Genomic DNA, 9,402 nt, shown 5'->3' with positions numbered 1-9,402 from the left:
TGCTGAAATTACATATCCTCTACAATAGTCAGTTACTGAAAAATATTTTGGTTGCAGCAGTGATCTTACTGTTTGTCAAACAGTCTTCAGAATGAGTTGTATTTTTTTATTATATGGCAAATTAACTGAGCCAGTCAGATTAGCCAGAACTAGTTATGAGAGCTGTGTAAATATTGATGTATCCTGGGTTTTAGCATGGAAGACACTTAAAATCAATTGAACTGTTTGTTACTAACTACATAGCCTTATGCTTTTGGACTAGAAGCTATAGCTGTAATAGAGAATCCTACTCAGGATCTAATGCCAGAATATAAAGTTCTGTATAAAAATAAGCAAGTAGTGGCCAGTTGTGTTAATGTCTTTGCTGACAGTATGATACTGCTACTTTTGATGGTCTCAATGGTTTTTGTCTCCTTGTTAGCATAAATCAGAATGACTTAATCCTACTGGACTGCTACTTAATTTAAAAATGAAAATACTTTTTTAGTTGTTACAATATTCCTAATTTAGATGGTGTGAGTCTTAAGTATGCTATAAAAGAAGGAATAATTTAAAGAATGACAAAGCTATACAGTGGTGCTTAAAATGCAAGATTAAAGGAAAAGCCCCATTCTTTAGTTTATAGCAATTAAAAAAACTCATTTGCTGGGATACTGATTTCTCTGTTTCTTAGGAGACTATCAGAAAGGGAATCCAGAAATAAGTTCTAAAAATGTAAAGAACTGGTTCTGTTCAAATCTAAGATGAAAAATCTACAATCTTCTTTGTATAGTAACCGTATTTGACAAGTAGTTTACATAATTCCATACTATCATAAGTTAATAGATCTGAGACTCACTGACCTTTGGTTTCAAAGCTTGCTGACTTAAGCTTTCAGATTCTGGTTTTATCATGTAGTAAGCATACTTCTAACTGCTTTGTCCCTTAAACATGAACAGTAAAACTCTTGGGTCTGTTGCAGCTTATCTCACCATATGCATTTCCATTCCACGCAGTGGAATCTGCATAACCACACCTAAAGACAAATTAGATTTCCAAGGTTACTTCCTGTGAAAATACATTCCTGTAGTAAATTACTCCTATTACCTTGACATCTAAGAGCACAGTGTTCTGAGCCACAACACAGAAATTGGGTACTAGTGGATTTTGTACTTGAATAGGTTGTTCCTCCCTAAGAAAGTCCAAGCTTCCTAATCATCATTTTAGATATTCCTATGACTGAGATCTGCAAAACATGTACTATGATCGTTTGAGTTCTAAGATGTCTTCTTCAGTGTGAGCTCCTTTTGGAACTAACATATTCCTAAAGGCCCTTCAGCCTCCTGTGGAATAGAGCAAGGGTCACTGTGCAGCTGGGTGACCCGGTGGCAATGTTGGTCTCAGTGATGCTTGCTGTTACCTTTTTTGGTAGCCAGGACTTGGAGGGTGCTGAGTACCCTATGACAATCTGACTGCAGCCAGCTGATGTACCTCTTGCTTAAGTGACTATGGCACTTGGACCATCTGAAGCATAAAGACCTTAGGCTACTCACCCTTAGTAGAAATATAGATTCTTGTTTTGATCTTGTGATTTATCAATTGAAGTATTTAGCCTAACTTGTAGATTTAATTCACCTCTAACTTGAGCACACTACTCTGTATTCCAGACCCTACAATACTAGTGGATATGTGTGTTCTGTGCTACCTTTATTCTTAAGCTTCATTAGATATATGTTGGTTTTGCTTTCTCTCTCCCAGGGACAAGGCTGGTGGATACGGAATCCAGGCCCTCGGTGGAATGTTAGTTGAGTATGTCCATGGAGACTTCTTGAACGTGGTGGGATTTCCTCTGAATCACTTCTGCAAAAAGCTAGCAGAATTGTACTATCCGCCCCCTAAACATAATCTGCAGCATAAAAAGTATGACTCTATCCCTTCTGTGGACACTTTTGAGAACCTAAGTGATGGAGAAAGTGAATCTTCAAATTTCACAGAGCATAAGGGTGCTAGTAAGTTGGACAGCAGTGGGATGTGTTCCTCGGGAGCTATTTCCAATTCTGAAAACGGTTCCAGTGTCAGAACTGGTTCTATGGTACCTTTGGAAAATCAGAATGGTATGTCAGAAAGTGCAGCAAAACTTCCATCTAAAATTCTAGAGCTGATGGATGGTTTTAGAGCTTCAAAGGTAAGGGAAAAATTAAAACTATTCATTACATTGCTGGCTGATATGATTGTTTTATTTCACTTGACTATATAGCAGGTAACACGAAATACTTGAAATGGAGTAAGAATGTATTAATAATTCATACAAAAGGACCACTAAAGTACCACAGAATCTAAGATAGCTGAAACTTCTGGTGCAGTGCAAACACTTTTTTTTGGTATTTGCTTTTATCTGTTCTATGACATTGCAGTTACACATTTGATAAATTTTTTGTCTCTTGAGAGGAAAAAAAAAAGTCCTCAGAATTTTTTTGTCCTTGAGTGATTTACCTTGGGTAGGAATGGTGCAACTGTGCTTCCAGGGTGTCTGAAAAGAGCACCCTCTTACCTCTCATGTGGCTTTTGTCATCGTGTCTAACTAAATGCAGTTTATGCAAGATCATGATTTATCTCCCATTAGCTACATCAGTGATTCAGGCTCTGGTGTAATTAGGAGGCTTCAGAATAACAGTAATTTCCGAAGTGGAGCACTTACGCCACAAGTAAAATGGAATGTTGTAGATAAATTTCAAAATGTTTTTCAGAAATTTCTCACTAATTATTGATTCTCATTTTTTTGTTTGAATTTACTGAGCACAAGAGCACAACTAAACAGTAAGGTACCTTTATATAGTCTGCAAAGAAAGCATTTAATATGGCTAACTTATCTGACTTAACTGTGATATGAATTGTATATATTATATTGCCTTTCTAAGTTTTAATGCTTAGTGTTAGCTCTGTAGAAGATCTTAAAATTTTTTATTCCCTATTAAGGAGATTATTTTCTTTGTACCTTGTTTCATGTTCCAGGTATGTTTAGCTGATAATCTCTATGCAGTATGTGATGGAGACATACACATAACAGCTTACAAACAGAAGGTCACATGCTCTGTGTAGCAGCCAAGTGTGATGAGAAATGAGTAGCTGGACACTTTAAGTGCTGCCAAGTTTTCTACTCACAGCTCCAGTGTAGTGAAGACAATAGTGAAAAAGGTGAAAGAGAAATAAACACCAGTCATTCTAACAGATCACTGATTTCCAAGTCATTCATGTTTTAGGAAGAGGTGAAAAAATTTCTGAAGTGGTAGTGAAATGATGAGTGGAACTAAAAATAGAACAAATTTGAGGGGGGATGGAGGGAAACAGCAGAAAGTTGTACTTGGATCTGAAAGAAAGCCATATTGTGGTCACTGTAGATCTGTGGGTGTGCCGCTTGCAGGCATGCAAAGCAGTATTGAGAGATTTGGAACAAAGCAGCCTTGAGCCTGCTGTGTTTGTGGACTTCCTTGTGTATCCATAGGGAGTGAGCTTTGATGTACTTGAGTGGGTGAGATGATGCTTAGCATTTCTTCAATTTAAGTGAAAATTATGGAGAATCATCAGCATTTCGTTGCACGTTATGTACACTGTTTACAGTGATGTGATGCCGAATTCGGTCTTGTGCAGTGAAAGAGGCTATGAATAGGAGGCTGTAAAATAGAAGCAGAAGCTTTCCTTTCTCACTAATCCAGTGTAAAGTCATAGTATGAAGTGCTGCATTTCATGTTGAACTAGAGGGAATTATTTTTCCTCAGGGCTTGGATCTTTGAAAAGTAAATTATCAGTTACAATGAACACTTCCTGTGATCTGACAAAACTCAGTCTCTCAACTTGTGGAGCAGGGATAAGAGTGCAAAAGCATTTAGTTTCACAACAGCTCTGAAGGTCTGTTTCATTTTGATCCTTGAGTGTTGTTTCAAGCACTTCATAAAGCAGAGTGAAATCTCCTGCAGGCGAAGATGTTGCCACTTATTTTGCTCTGAACAGCTGCTGTTGCAGAACAGGAGGGGATCAGGGTTAAACCATACTTTCTGAAACTTAATATGTTTGGAATTTGCATAGTCTGATCCATGCTCAGACCTTTGAGGTTTTTTCTTCTTTGATTTCCCTCCCTCTCTTTGAACTGAGAATTACAGAGTGCTAGAAAGAGTGATATGAATCAACCAAGCTTTTGACTCTATCTTCTCACATTCTCTTTCCTGTTCTTATAGTTTCCAGGTGGTATCAGTCCAAAGATTGGGCAGGTCTTGGAAGCCAAATAATTGTAGACTAGATGCAATTGGCTCAGTATTGTGAAAGCTTGGATTACAATAAATCCCAGCTCTACATTATTAGAATAACAGAGGAAACTGTGAAAAGGATGAAGATGATAAAATATATAGACACATAGCAGCAGATCTTCTTCAGAGTTAATATCTTTTTTTTTCTACTTGATTTTCATTAAACAGAATGTCAATCCATTCTTTTTCCTTGACTGCCTTTGATTTTTAGAATAGAATAGACAATTTCAGCTGGAAGGGGCCTACAGTGATCATCCAGTCCAACTACCAGAGTTGCCTGCAGTTGAAAAGGAACGGATTCTGTGATTGCTATATGTGCTTCTGTTCTTGTGTTCTACATAAATTCCTTGGGTTTAGGTGTTTTAACTGCTTACTGAGACAGCAGAAATCCAAATTAATTTAAAATTGAGAAGTATATGTCATCACATATCATTAACTTTCGTCTCTAAAGTTCAGTTAAGTTTTTCGGTTTACACAGCTGCATTGCCCATGGCTTTTTCTTGCCATCAGGCACTAGCTGTACTCTCTTCCTCATTCCATTTATGTGTCCTATTAAAGTGTGCATGTAGTACAGTTGTGCTCTGAAGATTTTATTCTTTTTTTTCCATAATTTTTGTTAAATAAAGATCAATATTATAGCAGCTGAAGCTGTTACACTTTAGTGGAGCTTTCCAGTTTCTTATGTTTTGGGTAAATCACACAATTTTATTTTTTAGCATTAGTTGAGGTGCTTAAGAATGTTTGACCTTATGGAACGAGCTTATGGGGGAGGATATGCTAAATAACTGCATAAAGAGGTGGTCTTCATACAAAATCTGTAGGCAGTTTTCCAGACTATTTTGAGTTCCCTTCTCTCCCAAACCCCTCTGTTCAAAACTCTATTACTTGGCTAAGATAATGAAAATTTCTGAGAGGGATGGAAATATATTGCAGCAATTTTTAGGAGTTTTGTTAAACTGTGTTGCCTTTCTTGAAGAACAGTAGTTGTGTAGAATAATTCTAGGCAAAAGCTATAGTTCTTTTGTTTATTGATTGCAGTGTTTTAAACACAGCGTGTTAACAATTTTTTTCCTACATGTAGGCTCTATTTGTAGCCTCTAAGCTGAAGATGTTTGATCTTCTGAAAGATAAAGGTCCACTGAGGGCTGTGGATATTGCAAGTTATGTTGGAACCTCTGTGTGTGGAACAGAAAGGCTCCTTGATGCATGTGCTGGTCTTGGATTACTGGAGAAAATACCACAAGGTGACTCATTTCTGTGCCCTCTCCCCTGGCCCCTCCAACTGCATATAGTGCTGAAAGGCATGCAGGACTGGAAGAGGTGCTTTGAAGGTCACAGGGGATGCCTTGATTTTGTTGATTTTGGGGAAGGGGGAATGGATTGTTGCTTCTTTGCTTTCATTATTAGTAGCTGGAATTGTTTCATTTGTGGGCAGGCTTTATCCAATGAACACATTCAGATCTTCTCTGAGGAATCCTTAGATTGCTTTTGCTCTCTAGACATAACACTGACCAAATTTCTGAGGGAATTAAAAAAAAAAAACAACTACGTGGACAGTCCCAGGGAGCCCTGTAATAGCTCAGATGTATCATCTGCACTTGAGTTACAACAACCCCATGCAGTGCTACAGGCTTGGGGAACAGTGGCTGGAAAGCTGCCTGGTGGAAAAGGACCTGGGGGTGTTGGTCAGCAGCCAGCTGAATGTGAGCCAGCAGTGTGCCCAGGTGGCCAAGGAGGCAAATGGCATCCTGGCTTGTATCAGGAGTAGTGTGGCCAGCAGGAGTAGGGAAGTGATCATCCCTGTGCACTTGGTGCTGGTGGGGCTGCACCTTGAACACTGTGTTCAGTTTTGGGCCCCTCGCTACAGGAAGGACATTGAGGCACTGGAGCATGTCCAGAGAAGGGCAGTGAATGTGGTGAGAGGTCTGGAGCACAAGAATTATGAGGAGTGGCTGAGGGACCTGGGATTGTTTAGCCTGGAGAAGAGGAGGCTGAGGGAAGACCTTATTGCCCTTTACAACTATCTGAAAGGAGGGTATAGTGAGATGGGTGTCAGTCTCTTCAAGGTAACAAGTGATGGAACAACAGGAAACATCAGGGGGGGTTGTGCCAGGAAAGGTTTAGATTGGATATTAGGAAAAATTCCTTCACCAAAAGGGGTTATCAAGCATTGGAACGGGCTGCCCAGGGAAGTGGTTGAGTCACCATCCCTGGAGGTATTTAAAAGACAAGTAGATGTGGCACTTAGGGTCTTGGTTTAGTGGTGGATTTGGCAGTCTTAGGTGCATGGTTGGACTTCATGATCTTAAAGGTCTTTTCCAACCTAAATGTTTCTGTGATTGTATCTAAAATAAAGACCAAATTCCATTTCCTGCTGCAGCAATGCAGAGTCACAATCTTCAGCAGAGAATCAGTGTTTTAACAAGGAGAGCTCTGGAATGTGCCCCTCTTCGTGGACAACAGCTTAAATTTTAGTACCACTAACTGGAACAGTATTCAAAGGTATGTGTAGGTGAGGGAATCAGTATTAGGATTGATTTTTTTTTCAGTCTGCACTATGTAGTTATGAGTTCCCGTATGCATCATTTACATAGTAAGATTTGAAAAGGACACGTTCCAAGAAAAGGAAATAAAGGAGGCTTTCAACTCTGTTAGAGGACAAGACCAAGCAGAAAGCTCTAAAGACAAAATGTACTGGAGAAAGCTTGAATTTAAGGGAAGGAGAAGCTGTAATCTAAAGAAAAATGTAGTCAGGAATGAAGAACTTACACAAGGGAGAGTATTGGATCAGGTGTGTAACTGAGGTACTCTAGTTTAAAAATATATACATTCCTATATGTATTGATCCTCTGGCATCTAAATTCTTTTTATAAACAAAGTACCCGCTCCTTTAAGAATACTAAAGGTCTTCTCATTATTTCTTGGAAATCTTTGCACAAAAAAAATGATCGTAAGATCAGGATTTGCTAGCTATTTAACAGCTACTCAGGAAAACATGTCTTCAGTTTTTAAATTACAATTGTAAAGTGCTGAAACAAAGCTTGTTGCAATTGCTTTCTTCCCATAAGGTTACAGTAATACAGATTCAACAAATATCTACCTGACCTCAGATGGTGAATACTCACTTCATGGCTACATTATTCACTCTAATGACCACCTTTGGCCTCTCTTCTCAAACTTGGAGTCTGCTGTCAAAGAAGGCAGCAGGCAGAACCATCAAGCCTTTGGAAGGAAAGCAGATGATTTATTTAAGGTAATGTAAACTCTTACTAGTATCAAAACTGGTAGTGAGGAGTCCAGAACTGATCTAGGGGCAAATGGAGACTGAGATGTCTAAGAAAGTTGGTCAGTATCAGAAATTATAGAAACACAGTGCAACTTTATAGTCTCAGACTTCTGTCCCCTTGAACTTTAGCCTCTGAAATGCTGAACTAATCACAGAATATACTGGGAAGTTCGTGTGCTGTTGAAAATTTGCTGGCTAAAGTGTTGTTCATCCAGCTAACTCACTCTCAGAACAACCGCTGAGCCTGTTTAGTTTACATGTATGTAGCCTTTTTATGACACCAGGTAAGACTGTATCACACGTCTGCCTTCCATGTTGGATGCCAGTCACTTGGTACTGATGTGCATCCAGTTAAATCTGTGATGGCTGTGTAATCAAAGCTATTTCCAAAGTTACTTTGTGTTGATGCAGTGAAGAACGAATCCAGTCTGTTTTTTGAAGCTTTGTAGCTTTGTATATGCTTCAAGCTGATGTATGTTGCTGTTAAGAATTGTAATCCTTTCTTCCATATGTTTTCATCTCTGAAGCATTCCTTTTCCAATGTTAGCCCAGGTGGATGTGTACAGACTAGAGAATCACTTAGGGTTATAATTATCCTAAATGGTCAGTTATCCAACTGGTGAAGCAGGTTGGGGACATAAATATTTGTACCTGTTTAAAGAGAGGGCTTGTAGAGAGAGCAGGAGAATATGTCAGGACTTCAGCTCTGACAGCAGTGCTGGCTTAAAGTGTACTTCAGACTACATCCTGAGGTTCTTCATTTGTACTTGACCTCTAGATGCTGATGAAGCCAGTCTCCTAAAGATGTCATCTGCATCCCTCATATACAGTTGATGGAAGGAAATAAAGGGGTTTTGAGACTCGGGAAGGTCCTGTTAGCCTATTATTAGTACCTAGATTACAGAATCTCCTTTAGAAGTCCTTCAAGGGCTGTTTTAAAGGGAATTTAGAATTTTGGAGGTGATGCAAAAATATACTTCTCACTGCAGTGAAAGGATTTGGAGACTAAATGGGACTTTTAAATGATCTTTTAATTTTAGAACTCTAATGTTAATTGTGTGTGCCAAATGCCTTGGTTGTGCATAGTTTTAGTTAAGCAATGAAAATAAATTTCAGTTACTGTACTTTTTTCCCCTTTTTAGGACTATTATCACAGCCAGGAGGTGAAGCAACGTTTTATGGCTGCCATGCACAGCATTGCCCACCTAACAGCAAAAGATGTGGCTACAGCATTTGATCTTTCACGGTTTAAATCTGCTTGTGATTTAGGAGGTACTGCTTGTAATTGAACTCCTGCATATAGTAAAGGGAAAAGCATGATTTCAGTTCCATATTTTATTACTTAAACCTTACATATTGTTTTTATTAGAACTGCAGTAAGATTATCTACTGTTGATTTTTCTGATATTGTAATGTCAGAATAAAAGGACTGAGTGCAGTTAATTGAAGGCAGTGTTACTTAAATGGTATTTGAGTATGTAACACAATCAGTTACATACTGACACTTAGCACAGAAAGCAAGATGGGTTCTGGCTCAGCTGACAGAATATTGGGCTGGGAGCTCCATTTTCAGCTGTGCTGTTCCCATTCTTTGGCATGGCCAAGATTTTTTGAAAGTAATGAAGGATTTATTTCTGAATCCTTCTATATTGAGTTGTCAAACTTGAAACACTGCACTGCTAGAACAAAAAGGTTGGATTCTTTTAGAAAGGATTTAACTTTTTCATGTGTTGTTTTAATTATTATCTAAGATGACCACCAAAATGGTGAAGACCAATATACACAAGAAGAAACTCTTCTTGTTAGAGTCCTTTTTTATCCTGTACTAGGAGCTGC

At 38.6% G+C, this 9,402-nt stretch overlaps 1 protein-coding gene across 1 annotated transcript in view; it reads left to right on the top strand.

Annotated features, from left to right (window-relative positions):
• The window catches only part of ASMTL (acetylserotonin O-methyltransferase-like), a gene marked incomplete at its 5' end in the record, with an annotated part of 23,716 nt that overhangs the window by 7,020 nt on the left and 7,294 nt on the right, over nt 1-9,402 (top strand). The window contains 4 exons of the mRNA XM_010185517.1: nt 1,738-2,164; nt 5,362-5,524; nt 7,349-7,533; nt 8,709-8,838. Coding sequence (XP_010183819.1) covers nt 1,738-2,164; nt 5,362-5,524; nt 7,349-7,533; nt 8,709-8,838 — 905 coding nt within the window. The remainder of the gene's footprint in view (nt 1-1,737; nt 2,165-5,361; nt 5,525-7,348; nt 7,534-8,708; nt 8,839-9,402) is intronic.

Source organism: Mesitornis unicolor, unplaced genomic scaffold, assembly GCF_000695765.1.
Source record: "Mesitornis unicolor isolate BGI_N332 unplaced genomic scaffold, ASM69576v1 scaffold15955, whole genome shotgun sequence".
NCBI lineage: Eukaryota > Metazoa > Chordata > Aves > Mesitornithiformes > Mesitornithidae > Mesitornis > Mesitornis unicolor.
This window is presented reverse-complemented; position numbering and strand designations above follow the sequence as displayed.